This window comes from Mustela nivalis, assembly GCF_964662115.1.
Source record: "Mustela nivalis genome assembly, chromosome: 8".
NCBI lineage: Eukaryota > Metazoa > Chordata > Mammalia > Carnivora > Mustelidae > Mustela > Mustela nivalis.
In genome coordinates, this window is record NC_139027.1 from 81,797,795 (window position 1) to 81,821,597 (window position 23,803).

General features: G+C 39.9%; 1 protein-coding gene across 2 annotated transcripts in view; it reads left to right on the forward strand.

The window, feature by feature from the left end:
• Positions 1-23,803, forward strand: part of IL18R1 (interleukin 18 receptor 1) — a 42,074-nt gene that overhangs the window by 5,436 nt on the left and 12,835 nt on the right. For both annotated transcript variants that reach the window (XM_082747155.1, XM_082747156.1), the window contains 5 exons: positions 497-581; positions 4,500-4,743; positions 8,403-8,568; positions 11,647-11,797; positions 13,704-13,766. In XM_082747155.1, the coding sequence (XP_082603281.1) occupies positions 524-581; positions 4,500-4,743; positions 8,403-8,568; positions 11,647-11,797; positions 13,704-13,766 (682 nt within the window). In that variant the 5' untranslated portion in view covers positions 497-523. The remainder of the gene's footprint in view (positions 1-496; positions 582-4,499; positions 4,744-8,402; positions 8,569-11,646; positions 11,798-13,703; positions 13,767-23,803) is intronic.

Here is a 23,803-nt window from a genome sequence, read left to right on the forward strand (position 1 = left end):
AATAAATTTGTTAAAAAAAATTCAAGCCACAGATGAAGATTATGATGAGCATTTTGGTATGATGAGAGAAAAAAGGACACACACACAGACACACACATCTGTACATGGGCAGACCTGCCATACATATCTCAGTATACCGCAGACCTTCTATTCATAGAGCAGTAGATTTTCTGGAAATATTTTTGTTCTCACCTTTGACCTTCGAGGTAAGGTTTAGTAGACCAGGCTCAAAATACAGCAGACTCACTTGTATTAGCAAATTGCACACACAGGAATTTTTTTCTGGATGCTGAAGTTCATTACCTTGAAATTTTATGAATTCTATGTGGCTAAAAGTTCTGAGAATACTTGGTTTTCATATAAAGAGATATGAAAACTTACTTCACTGATTTTTAAAAAAAAAGTCTGTGTGCCAGATTTTTAAAAATCTCCTTCATGATACAGGTGTATGTTTGTTTGCAAATTTTGGCTGAACCTATCTTATTCTGTTCTCCAGAGAAACCACTAGAAGCAGAATCCTCAAATGCATCGTATAGAACTACTCTTGACATTTCTGATGTTTATGTTTACAAGCACCTCAGGTAAGTAAGCATAATCATTCATAAGCATACTTAATGGGTAGTCTAGAGGGAATATCAAGATTTCACTTCTGTATGTGGAGGTGGCTGTTGAGGATGCTGAATTTATTAAAATTAGTGGTTTTACATTTTACTGTGAAAGTTGTCAACCCTTTGATGTCCCTGGCATAGAGAACAAAAGGTTCATAGGAATGAAATCAAGTAAAGAATCCTATGGGTTTAATGAAAAGGAAAAGATTTAGTTCTCTGAGTTTATGCAGAGAGAATAGGATTGTATCTGGAAACGAATTACTTTGGTCTGAGATGAAAATCTGCTTTATGTTATTTAAAACTGAAGAGTTCACAGCGATCATTATTATTGCTTTTTAGAAAGTTTTACACACATTCTTTTTCTTCCAACATGAAGACCAAGATTCATCTCATTATTTAGGTAGTGAAGACAGTGAGTGGTAAATATTCCAGTTAGAAAGAGTACATAAGGAAGACTGCATAGACTGGGAAAAGCAAGTAGGATTTAAATCAGGTGGCAGGTACAAGTTAAAACTGATTAGCAGTAGCCTCTGCCTTTGGCTCAGGTCGTGATCCCAGGGTCCTGGGATCGAGCCCCGCGTCGGGCTCTCTGTGCCTCGGGGAGCCTGCTTCCTCCAATCTCTCTCTCTCTGCCTGCCTCTCTGCCTACTTGTGATTTCTCTCTGTCAAATAAATAAAATCTTTAAAAAAAACTGATTAGCAGTGATGGCTTGGAGATTTTTATCAAGAAAGGTTCTGTGGGTTCATCAGAATTCTTTGGAGAAGAGATTCATGACTGATTAGCGTGGTTCTCCTTATGCTTTGGAGGACTAGGTGGCAACACAAATACTGATTTGACTTGTTCTGTTATCTAGGAGGGGGTAACACATGATCTCATATCCCCTACTTTGAGAATTATTGTTGAAGAGATAGGGAATTTAAGTTATTGATACTTTCAAATAATTCCAGTCCCATATTTACTTAAGTGGGTCCATTTTTGTTGAGATCCAGATAATGCAATACTACCCAGATGTAAAAGGAAGGAGGTAGATGTGCACCTCTTGATGCCAGATGACTAATGTGTTACGAACTGCATAGTGAAAAAGCAAGATGCAAGAAAATGTGCACCTTGAGTACCTTGTTCCATAGACATGCACTAATAATCTTGCTCCCAAGTTACGATGACACATGTTTCAGGTTCATAAATAGTCACAGCCAATTCTATGAGGCTACTAAGGTCCCAACTCTTTGTCCTTTTAGGTGTCTGAAGAGCACCTTTCATAAAGGGTTGACTCTGGACAAATATGACAATATTCCACATGAGGATTAATTTAACCAAGTAGAAGTTGAATGACAATATCCCATATATTGTTCAAACTCTAGACATTTCCAAATGTACCCATCCTTCCACAGGGTCTAGGTTGTTGACCTGTTGGATTCTTGCTCTCTGTTCATGTAGAAATGGGAGGAACTGCTCTGGACAGTCCATACACTTTGAACTCCATTCATTTTTTTTTTCAACCAAAAACCATTTCTAATCTACAAAGCCTACAGTGTGAAGCTGAAGATTAGGTAGCAGAAGCTGTTAGCTGCTAGGGGAGCATGAACTTTTAATCTCCAACCATCTACCCCTGGAGAATATGTCAGCCAGGTTAGGTTTCTGCAAATGATAGATCCTCCCTCAAAGAAATGGTGGATGTGTCTATCACAACACAAGCACAGGTTGTTATAGAAGTATTTGGGGTTTTATAAGTGTGACCAAAACCTAGAAATAACCCATATGTTCAACACCCATAGAATGGATAAATTGTCAAATATGAACACGACTGGATGTTCTACCTATGAGGAAAGCACAAATCTTGCTTCATGCAGCAACATGGATGTCTATTGGAGACATGATGAGTATAGACTGTAGGATCTGTGTCCTTTGTTTTATGGATATCACATCCCTGAAACAGGAAAATAAGTGAAATTGGTTTTGACTTGCTGTCCTTTTGGATGTCAAATAAAACTAACACCAACACTTACACATGTATCACACCTTCTGTGTTGAAGTAGTGAAATGTAAGATGGAGTTTCTTTAACAACCACCAAACTCAAGATCGGTATACATTAACACTTGTACTTTGAGGTAAATTTGACATCCATGTTTTCAAAGAATGCTTCTACCATTTGAGCCACTTCCTCTTGACATTGTGGTTAACAACATTGAGTTAAAGCCAGACCGTTGCTTTGAGAAATAGACCCTAACTGGAGAGGAGGCATTTTCTCCATGCCTTCAGAGAAATGCTCTACTTAATTTAAGGATTCTCATTCTCAAAATTTAGCTAAAGGGCACAGTGGGTGGGAAAGTAAATTGATGGCAACCACTGCAGAAAACTCTATGGAGGTTCCTCAAAAAATTACAAATAGACCATACGATTTAGTAATTTCACTTCTGAGTATTTATCTAAAGGAAACAAAAACACTAATTTGAAAAGATACATGCATCCCTATGTTGAATGCAGTGTTGGCTATCTATCCATTGATAGATGAATGGATGAAGACAGTGGCGGATATATATATGTGTGTATATATATATATACACACACATACACTAAAATATTACTCAACCACAAAAAAGAGTAAGATCTTGCCATTTGGGACAACATGGATGGACCTAAAGTGTATTATGCTAAGTGAAATAAGTCAGAAAGAGAAAGACAAATAGCATATAATTTTGCTTATATGTGGAATCTAAAAAATAAATGAATAAACCAATGAGCAAATGCAGACTCTTTAAAATACAGAGAACCAATTGGTGGTTGCCAGAAGGGAGGCATGGGAGAGTAAAATACATAAAGGAGATTAAGAAGTAAATCTTCCAGTTATTATAATAAAATAAATAAATCATGGGGGTGAAAATTATAGCATAGGCAGTATAGACAATAATTTTGTAATAACATTGTATGTGATAAAGGATGACGACATTGAAGATGGTTAACACCAAGTAATGTATAGAATTGTTGAATCAATATGTTGTACACCTGAAACTAATAACACTGGATGTTATTTATTCTTGAATCCAATAAAAGGGCATGCTGGAGCCACTGGAGAACAGGATATGGAAAGGGTCCATGAGGGCTAACTTTGAACTATCGGAAGTTCAAAACAAGGGGAATGATGACTCTCTTAGCCGAAAGGATCAGATAACCTGCCAGAGTACCTGGGTTGGTTGAGAAAGAGGGAGGGAGGGAGAGGGAAAGCTTGCAAGAGCACTCAAGGAGGGAATTAACAGATACCCAGACTGGGAGTGATACTGTATTAATCACTTCTTGATGATTCATGTGGGAACTTGGAGAGATAATGGGCTCACACACACTCTGAGCTACACAGGAGCCCCTTAACCGTCCCCTGGGTTGCCCAGGGAATGGTCAGGTAAACTGATTAAAGGTACACTTCTGGTGAGCCAGGTGAGGAACTCTGAGGCCTCTAGATTTCTTGTTTTGATTTCCGTGGAGATGTCCCAGCTAGCGACATTTTGGGGGGGGTGGGTGTGGCAACACTGTGACCTCTGTGGCTTTCCTTAGGAGGAAGCTGTCATGTATAACATTTTCTTTGAAAAGCTTTCATTGTATTCATCTGTCTTCTTGCTCTGGTAAGTTAGGTTTTGGTGATGCCCTGTTTGAAAAAAGTTGTTGGAAATTTTGTCTTCATTTATGCCCTGAGAGTGTCCTCATGTTGGAAAGATTGACCTGTCTCTTAGTGTTGGAAAGATTGACCCTAAAATGAGAACTCACAAGACTGAGATATTGGGGTTGCTCAGGACTTCCTTACTCATCTGGCTTATTTGGCTCATCCATTAGGAAAAAAAAACATTCACCTTTGTCATTCTCATTTTTTTTTTCCTTCTACTTTGCTAATTTTATGAAGAAACTTGTACTTTACGCTTTAACATCACCGCAGTCAGAGGAGAGCCTTTCTATCTGAAATATTGCTCATTAGCACCTGAGCCCAAGAATGAAACAGCCGCCGTAAGATGGTACAAGAGTAGTGGATCCCACGGGCGCATTGAGCTAAACTCAAGCAGTTTTCCCAGAATTTCTCTGTATGATCATGTTTTGGAGTTTTGGCCAGTGGAACTGGAGGACAGTGGATCTTACTTTTTCCATATGGGGTGAGTATAGCTTCTTTTTGTGTCAGCATTGTTCATCGCACTCTTGGGCTTAGCTCAGCAAATCAAATATACAACAATCCGAGAGGATAATCTGTGCATTTACTCTCCCCTGCCCTTCCTACACCATGCAATAAATACTTTGTTATGGAAAAATCAAGTTAAATATTTGCCCTTGTGTTTATCTGCTTAGTGATCTTTGTGAAAGAGGACCTTAATATTTCTTTTAGGGGATTCTTACCAAAGATAAGTGGGTGCCAGATGAAATTCATTTTAAAATTCAGCTGCTCCTATGGTGTAGAGTCACTGGTCAGATGGGATCAGTGAAGACTCCTTAATGACCATGCGGTGAGGAGGGGCAACGTCAGCTTCCCAGGTGGTGTCCTCAGGCTCGGGCTCGGGGTCAGAAGGGGTATCTGGTGGTAGTGTGAGTGAAGGATATGTGAGCCTTACAGCCCATCACAGACCTATAGCCAGGGGCAGTGAGAAAGAAGAGCACAGAAAAGGCTTTGTTTGCATGACCTTCATGGGACAAACCTCTGTAGTCTATGCCAGGACGCTCATAATCAAGAGTCCAGGAATCATCAGTTCTATGAAATTAGAAAAACCAACTGAATGTTTCAGTGACTATCACTGAATTAGGTTTTCTCTATACTTTCTTTGGTAGGCTGGGAAAGAGCAACTGGGACAAGCAATGTTCTGTTGATGGATTATTGGTTTTGATTATAGAGATCAGAGGCTAAGATCTAAGATCTGATCTGGTGAAAGAGAGCTCAGGGCCAACTGAGGGAGTGGTGGTGGTGTGCTCTTGGGTGTAGTAGATTTCTGGGGTAGGTCCCGATCGTTATCAACGGTGGTGTTGGGAGCAGAGTGAGGCATCCTGGTGAAACCTTGTTATCACTTGCATGGTTTTGCACAAAATGAGGTCATTTAGGTTTGTTTCTATACATAGGAACCTCCAGGAGTCAGAAAGAAATTCAAGAACTCTTTTTCTGTTGTTTGTTTTGACCTATTATAAATTTTATATGTTTCCTGAAGAGGGACGATTCTAGAAGTAGGTCACAGCTGGGTGTTTTTGCACTAAGGTAGAATGAATACTCACAAATGGGGTTAAAAAAAATCTCCATAGCTTGATTGAATAAAGGTATGATTTAAATGGAAGAAGTACCCTGGACAGGTCAGGAAGAACGCATTGAGGGGAAGAAGAGCCAGTTATCCACAGAGGACGGTTGGAGACAGATAGGGACAAAAGCCATTAACTGTCTCTCTGATAGGGAGGGTGAAGAACATAGCCTGGGTTAGGAAGGCAAAGTGGAAGCATCAACTAGAAACAGGCTGTTGGAGAAGTATGGAGATCTAGGAAGATGATCTGACAGGGCAGGAAAAGCAAGGTGGCTCAGTGGCTGTGGTGATGAGCTTTGAAAGATGTTGGGGCTGAGCAATAATGTGAGACTAAAGTGATGGACTGAGGAGAGCCTTGACAGTGGTTTTGAAAATCAATGGGTGGGGGGTTGGGGGGTGCGGCCCGCGGGTGGCTGAGTCTGTTGAGCTGAGCATCTGCCTTTGGCTCCAGTCATGATCTTGGTGTCCTGGGATTGAGCCCCTCATCAGGCTCCCTGCAGCAGGGAGTCTGCTTTGCCCTCTCCCCTAGCTTGTGGTCACTCTCTCTCTTAAATAAATACATAAAGCTTTTTAAAAAAGAAAGAAAAAGAGAAAATCAATGGGAACCTACACAGGTTGTTTTGGATGCATAGGGGCATTGAAGATGGGGATTTCTTTAAATTTGGGACACCTGTGTGTGTGTGTGCACATGTGTGCATGTGTGCACAGATTTAGGTAAGTCTTTTTAATTTCACATGGAATCTGTCGAAGACCAGATTCCAACCCTGGAATCCCTCCCTGAGAACCATAATCCTTTTGTTTTTTGGGAATCTTCAGCTAATAATCAAAGGTCCCTGAAGACTGATATGTGAATTGTGAAGTCAGATCAAATTTAAGAAGGAAATCCACCAAGAAGGGAGGGGATGCAGGAGAGAGGGGGGTTTTTGATGCTTGAGGGAAGGGCATGGAGATAGAGAGAAAAGCACATGCAGAAGTCTCACAGTCACGTTCTAGATTGGCTTAGTAAGGGGCCTCCCAAGAATGCTAGAGCTTTACAAATCCCCTCTTGTGTGGCACAAGTGGCTCCTGTGACCAGGAATGGATGGCCTTGTAAGGTAACAGGAATGGTTACAGCTTTGGGGCAGTTGGTCTCAGCGTCACACTGGTCTTCAAGCTCCCTGAGCAAAGACGGTCAGTGTCCCCTTGTTTCCTCATTTCCAGTGTGGTGGCTGGAACACGGAGGCATTCTGCCAGTCAGTACTTACTGGGTGTTAGGAATTGGGGACTGCAGAGGTAGAGAACAATATGGCCCAATAAGTTGGAAATATACATATACTCTCTTCCTCAGAAGCAAAAGGACAGAAAGATTTAGAAATACATCTCTGTCCAGCTCAGCAGGGCTGAAGTTGGGAAAACATTAGACACATTTGAGAAGAAGATAATGTCAATGGGATTCTGAATCCTTTCCAAGGGCCGGGTAGCTCTATTATATTCCATGGCCTTTGACCTACTGCTTTTAACTTTTGGGACAGCTTGTCAGTGCACTCATAGCTTCCCGCCCAGCCAGCATCTGCCTTTGGCTCCAAAGTATAGTATTGGGAGTATGTGAGAGTATAGTATTGGGCAGTGCAGGCCTGGCCTTTAGGGCCAAACCGAATTGTTTTGCATCTTGACCTTGCTGCTGACTGGTGTGGGAACTTGGGCCAGGTACTCAGCTTTAAGTGAAGTTTAGCTTTCTTATTTCACATAAGAGAAATCATCATCCCCTTTGCACATGCACAGTACAATGCCTAGAGCTCAGTGAGTGCTAGTCTTCCTTCCATGCTCCTGCAGACCTAGAGGGGGACTACAAGGGCCTGTGGTACACAGAGGACAACTTAACACATGTATATTGTACTTAGTATGGGGATCTATATGTCATATATGCAGTTTCAACAAACTTCAGGTTGCAAACATTTCCTTGTTTAGAAGTTCCTTTTTAAAAACTGTTAAAGTGGTTTCATCTTCCAGATTACTAATTTCTAATCAGAAGGAACAACATCAATGAAATCTACTCAAACTAATGTTTACTTAGTAGAATGCTAATAGAGCTATGCAGTCACTCCAGACTTGGCTTTAATCAACAGTAAGAGAAGAGGATTGGAAGAAACCACCCAGAGAAATATAAAACCCAGTGCATTTATACAGACTAACAGAAAACAAGTTCAGGAGTCTGTTTGTGGACCTCATCAACCCACTGCTACTGTCCCATCCTGAGTTGAGAATCTTTGGACTTGTCCATCTCCAAAGATCATTGAAGTTTTAGACATTTCTGTATAGACACCCATAATATATGCTCTGCATAGGGTGAGTGTGTTTGTGTGTGTGGAACTGCTCAGGTTTTTCTCTTTCACTGCCCTTTAGCCTTGCTGCACTGAACCAAAATGGGACACAGCAGGGTCTGGGCATCAGTGAATGAGCCTCTTAATATGAAAATAAGGTGGGTGGATTGGTTACTAAAAGGTCGTATTTGCGAAGTCTCTGTACTAATCATAAAATATCTTTAAACCTTTATTTCATAGAAATAATACACGTGAATGGAAATTAAATGTCATTGGAAAAAGTAAACACAGATGTTTTGCTGAAAAACTACTAATTAGTAAACCTGTGGAAGTTCAGAAATCTTTGCGAGTCGAATGTATAAATATACACTATGAAAAACTGGTCAACAAAACATCACTGTATAAGGTAGCACTTTTAAAATATTTTAACTTAAGGGGCAACTAGGTGGCTCAGTGGTTTAAGTGTATACTCTTGATTTCAGCCCAAGTCATGATCTCAAGGTCATGAGATTGAGCCCAACGTCAGGCTCCGGGCTCAACCCAGAGTCTTCTTGAGATTCTCCTTTCCCTTTGCCCCACCCCACCACGGTCTCCCTCTCTCTCTCTCTCTTAAACAAATAAGTCTTTAAAAAATATTTTAACTTGGGGCGCCTGGGTGGCTCAGTGGTTTAAGCCTCTGCCTTCGGCTCAGGTCATGATCTCAGGGTCCTGGGATCAAGTCCCACATCAGGCTCTCTGCTCAGCGGGGAGCCTGCTTCCCTCTCTCTCTCTCTCTCTCTGCCTGCCTCTCTGTCTACTTGTGATCTCTCTCTGTCAAATAAATAAATAAAATCTTTTAAAAAATATTTTAACTTAAGACTTGAGGACAAAAAGACAAAAATCCAAAATGAGAATCTCCTGGCTGTGGACATCCTTGTCTTGTCATATACAAGCTACTTGGCCCCTCGACAGCTCAGCCAGCCCATCTGAGCAAGGTGCTCCCCACAGGGTTGCTCAGATGAGCTTCTGCCCCATGGTATGTGTTCAGGAAATGGGAACAGCTTCCTCATCCTTGCCCCTCCTTCATTTTCCTTCTCTTTTGATAATTTCTAAGAATGCTAGCTTATGGATTTTCATTTTCTTCTGCCACATATATTTAAAGTTTTACATTCTATTGTATATGTACTTTTTTTCTAAACATACGAGTTCCTTTTATAAAAATGGAAGATGGAAAAATGCACAGTGAAGAGAGCAGAGCTCACTCAGAATTCCACCAGCCAGAGACTTTGGGATGTGTGTGTGTGTGTGTGTGTGTGTGTGTGTGTGTGAACAACTATTTTTTAAAAGTGGTAACTATAAAATACTTTTTAAAATAAAAATTGTATTTTTAATGGCTTATATTTTTCCTCTAGTCATTAAAAATTATACAGTAATTATTCCCCTACATCTTTAAACATCCTTCCAAATATGGGATTCTGTTGTTTCTCGCACTTGTGTTTAACTGTTCCCCTGGTATTAGGCATTTTTAGTTTCCTACTTTTCACTATTATTTACAAGGCTAAAATAAATATAATTCTCATAAATCTTAGGGTGTATGTATGATTTTATTCTTCAATCTCATCCCTAAAGTAGAATTATTGGCTCAAAGGCTATGAGTACATTTACGGCTTTTGCTCCACATTATTAAACAACTCTCTGGGGAGCTAGTTCAAAACCCCTTTTCAACCACCACCATGCACTGTGAAATTTGACATGCACAGTTTCTGTAATTTTTAGTAGTTTTTTTCCCATTTCTTTTCTTAATAATGAATTGAACATTTTTGTATATTTATTACACCTTAGTATTACTTCTTTTGTGGATTATCTATTTTCTTCAGCTGGTGTACCTTAAACTTGAATTGTAAGAGCTCTTTTAGACAATACTATGGAGATTATATATACATTCACAAATATATCATATATAAACTTATATATGCATATATAATTAATTTACATACATAACATACATACATGCAGACATCCAACACAAATTATATTATTTCTCTAGAAGAACAAACTGGACAAATGTAACTCTGTTACAGAAATTTTAAAGAATTCTATGGGAGAATGAACCAGACAGAAGCCCTTCAGAGAGTTGAAGCTACAGATGATTTCCTAGAAAACTTTGTTCGCATATTTTGGTTCACCACTGTTTACTAGAGATTTTTGAAGGAGAGCTCTTAGCCAAAAGTTTTCTAAATGTCTGAGTCAGTCCTGAGTTGACTTGACTCTATTTCCTGTCAAAAGTGCAAATATTCGACGGTACATATAAATTTGTGAGTTTCAGTGTACTAGGTTTCAAGATATCTCAACATGTGGATATTTAAATTTAGAAAATAGACCTATTGAGGATATTTCTAGCTAGATGATTAAAAACAGGGTTCAGTATTCTCAGCCTATTTACAGACCATGGCCTACCTGAGAGGAGGAGGGCAAGGAAGCTAAATCAGAAAACAAATGATTGGAAATAAAAGTGAAGAGTCTTTGATATTTTAAAGTGCCTTATTAAAAAGCCTTTGGGGTCATAAAAGTTTGCCATACATAGAAACAATTTACTGAAGTGAGAACACATGTGAATGCTTCACAGACCCATGCTAAGCACCCTCTGGGTCTAGCCCCAGTTGCTGCCAGCTTTGGTACCTTCAAGAGAGGTCTGTGGGCAGTACATTGTCCTTGTTTGCTGTTTTCAGAAAGGGTATAGCATAGTCAAATTAGCAGTTTAGTTTCCATATTCCATATCTGGATCTTAGATCGCTTCAGAACCTCTTCTATGGGTGGCTGATGGCTAGATTGAAGAAGGTGGCTATTTTACCATTCTTTCTTGTGACCTCTGTGGAAATTTGTGATGGAGAGACATGTTTGTGTGTGCCTATGGATTTGAATATTCTTGATAAATTTCTAATCAGTCCTCTGACTTCTGGTGGAAGACATCAAGGGGGTGGGTGGTCTTCTAAGTACTCAGGTATGTGTGTAATTCTGCTCCCACCCCCAGGACGGGTAGTCCTGAGTATATGGACTTAGACTAAAAGTGTTACTAAATAGAGTTGTATAAAAGTTTACATCCAAGCAGGGTTGTTTTTTTTTGTTGTTGTAATGCACGCGCGTTCTCTCTCTCTCTCCTCCTTTACCTCCATCCTTCCTCCCGTCTCCCTCTCCCTTTCTCTTTCCCCTTTCCACCCTTTGTGTGTAAAAGAGAGAGATGAAAAGAAAATGACAAGAGCAGCTACAGCAACCCCCTATATTCTGTTTCCCAACATGTATTAATAACAATGATAATAACAGATATGGGATCATCGTTGCCACAGAAGCAATCCCAAAGCACTGGGACATTGACTCAGAAATTGCCAGTTTTCATTCTGTTTCCCCTTTTTAATAAAAATCTTTTAAAAATTTGAATCAATGTTATATGATACTGCTTTTACTTAAAATATTTTAACTTGATTTTTCTTCTTTTTTTATAAAACAGAACTGTCAAGAGATAGAGAACAATAAAAACACAGTTTTACAGAAGAATGCAGAGTTTGAAGATCAAGGATATTACACTTGTGTGTATTTCATTCCTCATAATGGAAAACTATTTCATGTCACCAAAACCTACAATATAACCGTAGTTGGAGGTAAGAGAAATTTGAGAATCAGAAAGAAACAAACGCATCTTTGTAAAACTGAGTTTTCTTTGTCATGTAGCACAGGAATCCAGAGGCAACTTACTTGGAGTTGTGACCACAACACTAGCTCAAAATAAGGGTCAAATCACTGGGGCATCATTTACTGCACTGGAAAGATTTTTTTTTTTTTTTTTTGGCTTGGTGGGGTTGGTGGTAGTAAATGACCTTTATATATGTGAGCCTCCCATGAGCCAATGCTCTTATTTCATGGAAGAATTTGTGGAATCTCTTGTGGTTTAGGATATGCTTTTGCCCAACAGATATTTATCGAAGTGTCTATATTCAATAAACTGTACTGAGCCTCCAGGTAAAGGAGGCAGGGAAATAGGAAATGAAGAGGAATTTGATTACATGTAAGAGTGCCCTCACTTATGAAACCAGATTCATGTGTGAGGTGTTAAGGATGCAGAGAGAGTCAGAGGAAGATCAGAGTCAGGGGACTCTGAGTTTAGAGGTTGACCATGACAGGTGGGCAGGAGGACCTGCTGAGGACAGTGTGCTCTGGGTTTTCAATGGTACACTTCAAGTTTTAGTGGATGGTATACCGTCTTAAAGATACCCTTTTATAGCACCTCTCCCTCAGGGTTCCTACTGACATTCCTGGGGGGGAAGGTAGGGGGGGCAAAAGACAGATCTAGAAGAAGATAAGCAATAGCAATTTTCCATAAAACCACCCCTTTGTCCTTGAGTCAACTCATGTCCATCAGTATTCTCAAGACTTGAGAGTTCCTTCTTTGGAGGCATCCAGATCCTCCCGTCTCCCTGTCGGTATTCCAGGCTTGCCCAGAGAGTCTGAATCCCAGAAGAATCAAACCTGACATGTCTGGAGTTTCAACTTTGCGAGTTTCATCCTCCAGATTTACCTACCCACTCCCAATCCGTTCTCTACCCTTCATTCTGTAACACCACACTTCCTAACCAGGGTGCTGGTTCAGGAGAGCTCCCCAGTCTTGCATAACTCCTTGTGCACAGGCCTTGTGTTTGCTGAGCACCAGTAAGTCCCAGGAGTTTGCTGAGCACCAGTAATGACTGCTCTGTACATGACTTGTAAATGCCCCAGAAGCACCAGCTGTACTAAAAGGTAGAGTCTAAGTCATGAAGAAAGTTGCCAGTGCTGATCATTGGACTAAGAAGAACTTGACAACACAGAAGGTTCAATGTGTGCTCTCAGTGTTCTGCAGTTACAAGCTGTCCTCAGTTTTCTATGACAGCATTCAGAAGGAGGCTGAGGCAGACAGAATTGGGTTCCTCTAGTCAGGGTCAGAAGTCATTCAGGAATAGAAGTAGAGCTGAGCCCAGAGGTGTGGACACCCCCCACCCCAGGGCCAGCCAGCACTGAGGCAAAGGAGGCATCCAGAACACAAAATTGAAAGGGTGCTCCCCTGAGTACCTGAGCAGGAAGGGTTGACACCTGAGAATGAGTGCTTTGCCTACCTCAAGGAGTAGAGTCCCCAGTACACCTGTCTGAGTAGTTGAGGAGGCGGGGGGCAACTGGAGGAATAAAGACAGAGCAGAAAGGCAGTTCCCTGAGACTTGACATCTAAGACCTGCAGGTGGGTTTGTCCGCGAGGATGAACATCTTCCTCTGGCTTTTAGTTGCCGAAACTACAGATTTGAGCTGAGGGAAACCCAATTCAGGATGTTTTCTCCCATTACGTTAGCTTTGAGTAGATGGAAATGCAAATGACAAACACTGTTAGCCGCAACCATTAGTTACTGAAAATATGACAGAAGTGTAAAGTGATGACTATTAGAATCTTTGTTACATGGGGTAACATTATGTTCCTGCAAATACTTGTCTTAGAGGAGCTCAGTGCAATGCTGACACATTCCTCTTTTCTTCTTTCACTTTTAGATCGCAGCAAAATAACTCCTGTTCTTCTTGGACCAAAGCTGAACTATGTGAAGGTGGAGTTAGGTATATTTTGACATACATATAGTCTGCATTTTGGAATGGGGGTATCACTGAGTCTTCCAAGGCTAAATCTGACTCATGATCAATCCAATTGTGTGTGCCTCATGCATGCCAGGTTTAGTGAAGAACATTACAAAGGGAAGAAAAGCCTGTCATTGTTTGAATGTTGCCATCTTTTGGCTGATGAAAATAAACAGTCTGTTGAAAACATGATAGAACCATTTGTGGTTTTTAGAAAGGGTTTTGCTCGCCCTGAGGTGGCTTTTCTCTAATAGTCTTTACGGTCACTTTTAAATATGAAACCGTGAGAGAATGCTTTGGAGGAATGATTCAGACTTGTTCTGTGGTCTGAACATTTGATTGATGAATCAATGGACTTTGAATCATTGGACTGTACATTTAAGATTTGTCTAGACAGGGCATAATAAAATCAATGTGTCCAGGTGTGTAATTCCTTTCCAAAAAGGAAAGAAGGAAGGTAAAGAAGAAATTCCCATATGCTAAACCATGTTTTTTTTTTCTCTTCTTTTTTTTATTATTATTATTTTTTAATAAAAATGTATTTTTATCCCCAGGGGTACAGGTCTGTGAATCGCCAGGTTTACACACTTCACAGCACTCACCAAAGCACATACCCTCCCCAATGTCTATAACCCCACCCCCCCTTCTTCCAACCCCCCTCCCCCCAGCAACCCTCAGTTTGTTTTGTATGATTAAGAGTCACTTATGGTTTGTCTCCCTCCCAATCCCATCTTGTTTCATTGATTCTTCTCCTACCCACTTAAGCCCCCATGTTGCATCACCACTTCTTCATATCAGGGAGATCATATGATAGTTGTCTTTCTTTGCTTGACTTATTTCGCTCAGCATGATACGTTCTAGTTCCATCCATGTTGTCTCAAATGGCAAGATTTCATTTCTTTTGATGGCTGCATAGTATTCCATTGTGTATATATACCACATCTTCTTGATCCATTCATCTGTTGATGGACATCTAGGTTCTTTCCATAGTTTGGCTATTGTGGACAATGCTGCTATAAACATCTGGGTGCACGTACCCCTTTGGACCACTACTTTTGTATCTTTAGGGTAAATACCCAGTAGTGCAATTGCTGGGTGATAGGGCAGTTCTATTTTCAACATTTTGAGGAACCTCCATGCTGTTTTCCAGAGTGGCTGCACCAGCTTGCATTCCCACCAACAGTGTAGGAGGGTTCCCCTTTCTCCGCATGAGAAGATGACAGCATCTGTCATTTCCTGACTTGTTTATTTTAGCCATTCTGACTGGTGTGAGGTGATATCTCATTGTGGTATTGATTTGTATTTCCTTGATGCCGAGTGATATGGAGCACTTTTTCATGTGTCTGTTGGCCATCTGGATGTCTTCTTTGCAGAAATGTCAGTTCATGTCCTCTGCCCATTTCTTGATTGGATTATTTGTTCTTTGGGTATTTAGTTTGCTAAGTTCTTTATAGATTTTTGACACTAGTCCTTTATCTGATATGTCGTTTGCAAATATCTTTTCCCATTCTTTCAGTTGTCTTTTGATTTTGTTAACTGTTTCCTTTGCTGTGCAAAAGCTTTTCATCTTGATGAAATCCCAATAGTTCATTTTTGCCCTTGCTTCCCTTGACTTTGGCGATGTTCTAGGAAGATATTGCTGCGGCTAAAGTCGAAGAGGTTGCTGCCTGTGTTCTCCTCAAGGATTTTGATGGATTCCTTTCACACATTGAGGTCCTTTATCCATTTTGAGTCTATTTTCATGTGTGGTGTAAGGAAATGGTCCAATTTCCTTTTTCTGCATGTGGCTGTCCAATTTTCCCAGCACCATTTATTGAAGAGGCTGTCTTTTTTTCCATTGGACATTCTTTCCTGCTTTGTCGAAGATTAGTTGACCATAGAGTTGAGGGTCTATTTCTGGGCTCTCTATTCTGTTCCATTGATCTATGTGTCTGTTTTTGTGCCAGTACCATGCTGTCTTGATGATGACAGCTTTGTAATAGAGCTTGAAGTCCGGAATTGTGATGCCACCAACTTTGGCTTTCTTTTTCAATATTCCTTTGGCTATTCGAGGTCTTTTCTGGTTCCATATAAATTTTAGAATTATTTGTTCCATTTATTTGAAAAAGATGGATGGTACTTTGATAAGAATTGCATTAAATGTGTAGATTGCTTTAGGTAGCATAGACACTTTCACAATATTTATTCTTCCAATCCAGGACCATGGAACATTTTTCCATTTCTTTGTGTCTTCCTCAATTTCTTTCATGAGTACTTTATAGTTTTCTGAGTATAGATTCTTAGCCTCTTTGGTTAGGTTTATTCCTAGGTATCTTATGGTTTGGGGTGCAGTTGTAAATGGGATTGACTCCTTAATTTCCCTTTCTTCTGTCTTGTTGTTGGTGTAGAGAAATGCAACTGATTTATGTGCATTGATTTTATATCCTGACACTTTACTGAACTCCTGGACAAGTTCTAGCAGTTTTGGAGTGGAGTCTTTTGGGTTTTCCACATATAGTATCATATCATCTGCGAAGAGTGATAATTTGCCTTCTTCTTTGCCAATTTGGATGCCTTTAATTTCCTTTTGTTGTCTGATTGCTGAGGCTAGGACTTCTAGTACTATGTTGAATAGCAGTGGTGATAATAGACATCCTTGCCATGTTCCTGACCTTAGCGGAAAAGCTTTCAGTTTTTCTCCATTGAGAATGATATTTGTGGTGGGTTTTTCATAGATGGCTTTGATGATATTGAGGTATGTGCCCTCTATCCATACATTTTGAAGAGTTTTGATTAGGAAAGGGTGCTTTACTTTGTCAAATGCTTTTTCAGCATCTATTGAGAGTATCATATGGTTCTTGTTCTTTCTTTTATTGATGTGTTGTATCACATTGACTGATTTGCGGAAGTTGAACCAACCATGCAGCCCTGGAATAAATCCCACTTGGTCGTGGTGAATAATCCTTTTAATGTACTGTTGAATCCTATTGGCTAGTATTTTGGTAAGAATTTCGCATCTGTGTTCATCAAGGATATTGGTCTATAGCTTTCTTTTTTGATGGGATCCTTGTCTGGTTTTGGGATTAAGGTGATGCTGGCCTCATAAAATGAGTTTGGAAGTTTTCCTTCCATTTCTATTTTTTGGAACAGTTTCAGGAGAATAGGAATTAGTTCTTCTTTAAATGTTTGGTAGAATTCCCCCGGGAAGCCGTCTGGCCCTGGGCTTTTGTTTGTTTGGAGATTTTTAATGACTGTTTCAATCTCCTTACGGGTTATGGGTCTGTTCAGGCTTTCTACTTTTTCCTGGTTCAGTTGTGGTAGTTTATATGTTTCTAGGAATGCATCCATTTCTTCCAGATTGTCAAATTTATTGGCGTAGAGTTGCTCATAGTATGTTCTTATAATAGTTTGTATTTCTTTGGTGTTAGTTGTGATCTCTCCTCTTTCATTCATAATTTTATTTATTTGGGTCCTTTCTCTTTTCTTTTTGATAAGTCGGGCCAGGGGTTTATCAATTTTATTAATTCTTTCAAAGAACCAGCTCCTAGTTTCGTTGATTTGCTCTATTGTCTTTTTGGTTTCTATTTCATTGATTTCTGCTCTGATCTTTATGATTTCTCTTCTCCTGCTGGGCTTAGGGTTTCTTTCTTGATCTTTCTCCAGCTCCTTTAGGTGGAGGGTTAGGATGTGTACCTGAGACCTTTCTTGTTTCTTGAGGAAGGCTTGTACCGCTATATATTTTCCTCTCAGGACTGCCTTTGTTGTGTCCCACAGATTTTGAACTGTTGTATTTTCATTATCATTTGTTTCCATGATTTTTTTCAATTCTTCTTTAACTTCCCGGTTGACCCATTCATTCTTTAGAAGGGTGCTGTTTAGTCTCCATGTATTTGGGTCTTTCCAATCTTCCTCTTGTGGTTGAGTTCTAGCTTCAGAGTATTGTGGTCTGAAAATATGCAGGGAATGATTCAATCTTTTGATACCGGTTGAGTCCTGCTTTAGGACCGAGGATGTGATCTTTTCTGGAGAATGTTCCATGTGCACTAGAGAAGAATGTGTATTCTGTTGCTTTGGGATGAAATGTTCTGAATATATCTGTGATGTCCATCTGGTCCAGTGTGTCGTTTAAGGCCTTTATTTCCTTGCTGATCTTTTGCTTGGGTGATCTGTCCATTTCAGGGAGGGGAGTGTTAAAGTCCCCTCCTATTATTGTATTATTGTTGATGTGTTTTTTTTTATTTTGTTATTAATTGGTTTATATAGTTGGCTGTTCCCACGTTAGGGGCATAGATATTTAAAATTGTTAGATCTTCTTGTTGGACAGACCCTTTGAGTATGATATAGTGTCCTTCCTCATCTCTTATTATAGTCTTTGGCTTAAAATCTAATTGATCTGATATAAGGATTGCCACTCCTGCTTTCTTCTGATGTCCATTAGCATGGTAAATTCTTTTCCACCCCCTCACTTTAAATCTGGAGGTGTCTTCGGGCTTAAAATGAGTTTCTTGTAGGCAACATATAGATGGGTTTTGTTTTTTTATCCATTCTGATACCCTGCGTCTTTTGATTGGGGCATTTAGCCCATTAACATTCAGGGTATCTATTGAGAGATATGAATTTAGTGCCATTGTATTGCCTGTAAGGTGACTGTTACTGTATATTGTCTCTGTTCCTTACTGATCTACCACTTGTAGGCTCTCTCTTTGCTTAGAGGACCCCTTTCAATATTTCCTGTAGAGCTGGTTTGGTGTTTGCAAATTCTTTCAGTTTTTGTTTGTCCTGGAAGCTTTTAATCTGTCCTTCTATTTTCAATGATACCCTAGCTGGATATAGTATTCTTGGCTGCATGTTTTTCTCGTTTAGTGCTCTGAATATATCATACCAGTTCTTTCTGGCCTGCCAGGTCTCTGTGGATAAGTCAGCTGCCAATTTAATATTTTTACCATTGTATGTTACAGACCTCTTTTCCCGGGCTGCTTTCAGGATTTTCTCTTTGTCACTAAGACTTGTAAATTTTACAATAAGGTGACGGGGTGAGGGCCTATTCTTATTGATTTTGAGGGGCGTTCTCTGAACCTCCTGAATTCTGATGCTCGTTCCCTTTGCCATATTGGGGAAATTCTCCCCAATAATTCTCTCCAGTATACCTTCTGCTCCCCTCTCTCTTTCTTCTTCTTCTGGAATCCCAATTATTCTAATGTTGTTTCGTCTTATGGTGTCACTTTTCTCTCGAATTCTCCCCTTGTGGTCCAGTAGCTGTTTGTCCCTCTTTTGCTCAGCTTCTTTATTCTCTGTCATTTGGTCTTCTATATCACTAATTCTTTCTTCTGCCTCATTTATCCTAGCAGTGAGAGCCTCCATTTTTGATTGCACCTCATTAATAGCTTTTTTGATTTCAACTTGGTTAGATTTTAGTTCTTTTATTTCTCCAGAAAAGGCTTTTATATCTCTCGAGAGGGTTTCTCTAATATCTTCCATGCCTTTTTCGAGCCCGGCTAGAACCTTGAGAATTGTCATTCTGAACTCTAAATCTGACATATTACCAATGTCTGTATTGATTAGGTCCCTAGCCTTCGGTACTGTCTCTTTTTCTTTTTTTTGTGGTTAATTTTTCCGCCTTGTCATTTTGTCCAGATAAGAGTATATGAAAGAGCAAGTAAAATAGTAAAAGTGTGGTTACAACCCCAGGAAAATATGGTTTAACCAAATCAGAAGAGATCCCAAATCGTGAGGGGGGAGAAAGGGGATAAAAAGAGGTTCAAAAAGAAAGAAAAGAAAAAAAAAGAAAAGAATTTAAAAAAGGAAAATGAATAAAGAAAAATATAAAAAGGAAAAAATATATGTTAGATAAACTAGTTAAAAAACGTTAAAAAAGAAAAGGGTAAAAGTTAAAAAAATATTAGCAGAAGAAGAGAAAAAAATGAAAAAGAAAAAAAATTAAGTTAACTGTAAGACAAAAAATCACAGGGGAAAAAAAAAGAAAAGAAAGAAAAATCACAGGGAGAAAGCCATGAGTTCCGTGCTTTGCTTTCTCCTCCTCTGGAATTCTGCTGCTCTCCTTGGTATTGAAACTGCACTCCTTGGTAGGTGAACTTGGTCTCTTGGTCTTGGCTGGATTTCTTGTTGATCTTCTGGGGGAGGGGCCTTTTGTAGTGATTCTCAAGTGTCTTTGCCCCAGGCGGAATTTCACTGCACTTACCAGGGGCCTGGCTGAGTAATCCCCTTGGCTTTGCTTTCAGGAGCTTTTGTTCCCTGAGTGCTTTCTGTAGAGTTCTGGAGAATGGGAATGAAAATGGTGGCCTCCCAGTCTCTGGCCCAGAGGAGCAGAGAGCTTGGGCCCCCACTCCTGAGTGCGCCCTCAAAGAACAGCGCTCAATCACTCCCGTCTCCCTGGCCTCTGGCCGCGCTCCAAGCTCACCCAGACTGTGACCGGTTCAAGGTAACCCCCAGCTGAGAGCTCATTCCTCGGCTCTGTCTCTGTCGCCGGCTTCCCTGTTCTAATACCTGCAAGCTCTGCTACACTCAGACACCCCCGATCCTTCTGTGACCCTGCGGGATCTGAGGCCACTCTGACCCCGCGTGGGCTTTGCCCTGGTTTAGCCTTTGGAGCGATGTCCCTCAGTGGAACAGACTTTTAAAAGTCCTGATTTTGTGCTCCGTTGCTCCGCCGCTTGCCGGGAGCCGGCCCCTCCCCCCGGGGTCTATCTTCCCGTCGCTTTGGATTCACTTCTCCGCTGGTCCTACCTTTCAGAAAGTGGTTGTTTTTCTGTTTCCAGAATTGCTGTTCTTCTTCTCTTCGATCTGCCGATGGATTTGCAGGTGTTTGCAATCATTAGATAAGCTATCTAGCTGATCTCCGGCTAGCTGATGTAGTCTCAGCCTGCTACTTCTCCACCATCTTGACTCCTCTCTCCTAAACCATGTTTTGTATAAGGTGATTGAAATATATTCTTGAATTACATCCTCCAAACAACTCCAAGTGGTATTATTCCCATCTGGTGGATTAAATGACCAAAGCCCAGAAAGGTTCAGTAATTTATCTAAAGTTAAATCAGTAAAAAGTGGCAAAGCTGGAATTCAAGTTGCTGTTAACTATTTCCTAAGCTCACATCTTAGGACCAACACCTGCCACAATCGTTTATGGGACTGGATCTGCCCAGCGTCGCTTGGATAGTTTGCCATTTTCAACTGTGGTTTGCCTGCTTTTTATTGATTTCCAAACTTAGCTCTATTATTTCTTTCTTCTAGTTTTGGGTTTGATTTGCACCTCATTTTTGGAGACAGAATTAGATTCAGTTAATCTCTCTTGTAGCACATGCATTTTAAGCTCCAAAGTTCCCTCTAATCATGACTTGAGCTGTTTTCAAGAAATACACGTATGCCATATTTTCATTACTATTTGGTTCAAACATTAAAAAAAAAAAAAACTTCCCTTTTGATTTCTTCTTTATTCTATTGATTATTTGTAGTTCTTACTTTCCAGATCTTTGGAGGATTTTCTAATTGTTTTGTTGTTGTGGTTGATATTGATATCGATATCCAGTTAAGTTCCATTCTGGTCCAAGATTAGACACTGTATCATTTCAGTTATGAAGTTTGTAGTAACTTGCTTCAGGACCAGAATGTGGTGTGTCTTGATGAATGTTCCAAATGCATGTAAAACAAATAGGCATTCTGCAGGTTTTGGTTTTATCATTCTGTAAATATCACTTATGTGAAGTTAGCCAATGGTATTATTCAGATCATCTCTCTCTATATATTTTTTAAAAGATTTTATTTATTTATTTATTTACTTATTTGACAGATGGAAATCACAAGTAGGCAGAGAGGCAGGCAGAGAGAAAGGGAGAAGCAGGTTTTCCGCTGAGCAGAGAGCCCAATGTGGGGCTCCATTCCAGGACCCTGGGATCATGACCTGAGCCGAAGGCAGAAGTTTTAACCCACTGAGCCACCCAAGCGCCCCCAGATCATCTATATTTTAACCAAGTTTTGTGTGTTTTCATTTTCTGTTACCAAGAGATGTTAACATCTCCAACTACGATGATCAATTTATCTCTGTATCTTTTAGTTCCATGAATCTTTTCTTTGTATATGCTGAGGTTACCTTATGGGCACATACAAATTGATGCCCGTTGAATTGATACTTCATCATTATAAGATTTCTCTCTTTATCTATCATGCTTCTTTCCTGAGTGCCTACTTTCTCGGATAATAGACATATCAGTTTTCTTTTGTTTGATGTTGGCAGGCTCTATCTTTATTACATCCTTTTGCTTTTAACATTTCTTTGTAAATCAAATGCACATTAAATGTGTTTCACATAAACAGCATAAATTGGATCTTTTTTTGAAACCCAGTCTATATAGTGTGTCATCCATTTACATTTCATGAATTACCCATGGAGGTGGTGTGCAACCTCTCCTCTCGCTACCTATGCTTTAGTTATCTTATGTGTCCTTCCTTCCTGCTGTTCCTCCCTTCCTTTTGGATTCATAAAGTATTTTTCTTTCCTTTATTTAATCTGCTCTGTTTTCTTTTTATTTATACTTTATTATCCTTCCTTAGTAGGTCTAGAGATTACAGTGTGTATCCTTGTCTGACTGCAACAGACAGACGTAATCTCAGCACATTTATAACTTCACAGCATGTGAGGACCTTGCAAACGGTTCATTGCATTTGTCCCTCCTGTCTCCCATTACGCTCTTACATATTTCTCTCCAGCATATGTGCTAAAACTCATAATAGATCAGCATTAATAGTGCTTTAAGTAATCCTCAGTCTTTTATATTTACGCAAATATTTGTATTTCCTTTTGACCTCATTTGTTCCTGTAGTTCCTTGCTTTTCTCTGGGATAATTTTTTAGGAGTCTGAAAACTTCCTTTGGGATTTCTCCAAGTGTGGTTATGTGGGGGTGGGGGAGGGGCATGGGACCTCAGTCCTGTGTTTCTTGTACATCACTTCCTCCATGGGGAACTTTCTCTTCTAAGTCTTATGAGACTGCAGGAGAAACCGCTCAGCCTTTGCAGCCTCCCCAGCAGGCATCCTACAAGCCCATGTGACTGTTAGAATTTCTACTAGGCTCTCTTTTCTCTATGTGATTCCCTCCACACTGTACAAACCAAAACAAATTTCTCCCAAGAATAAGATGGCTGGCTATCTCAGCTCCCCAGAGAAGGGCTTTTTCCTGACTGCATTTCCAGCTGTTCTGTTTCTCTTTGTTTTCTCTGCACGCAGGGGTCTTTAATTTTTAGCTAATTTTATTTTTTTTACATATGATTTATCCATTTTGTTTTTCTAGAAATTGCCATGGGAGTGTTGATCTGACACTCCCCCCTAAATTATATGTTGAAAAGAAAGTCCACTGGCTACTATCATTTTTAATAATTGATGTAAACATAAACATTTGAAAAGAAACCAATTCATATTTTGGTCGTGACTTATAATTGCTACTGATTTCTCTGCTTTATAATATTTTTAAAATTTATTTTTTATTTTTTTCAGTGTTCCAGGATTCATTTTTTATGCACCACACCCAGTGCTCCATGCAATACGTGCCTTTCATAATACCCACCACTAGGCTCACCCAACCCCCCCACCCCTGCCCCTCCAAAGCCCTCAGTTTGTTTCTCAGAGTCCACAGTCTCTCATAGTTCATCTCCTCCTCCAATTTCCCCCAGCTCACTTCTCCTTTCCAACTCCCAATGTCCTTCATGTTATTTGTTATGCTCCACAAGTAAGTGAAACCATGTGATAATTGACTCTCTCTGCTTGACTTATTTCACTCAGCATAATCTCCTCTAGTCCCACACATGTTGATACAGAAGTTGGGTTTTCATTCTTTCTGATGGAGGCATAATATTCCATTGTATATATGGGCCACATCTTTATCCATTCGTCTGTTGAAGGTCATCTTGGCTCTTTCCACACTTTGATGATGCTGGCCATTGCTGCTATGAACATTAGAGTACAGTTAGCCTTTCTTTTCACTACATCTGTATCATTTTTTAAAATTTAAAAACAAGGCATAGCTGTTCTGTT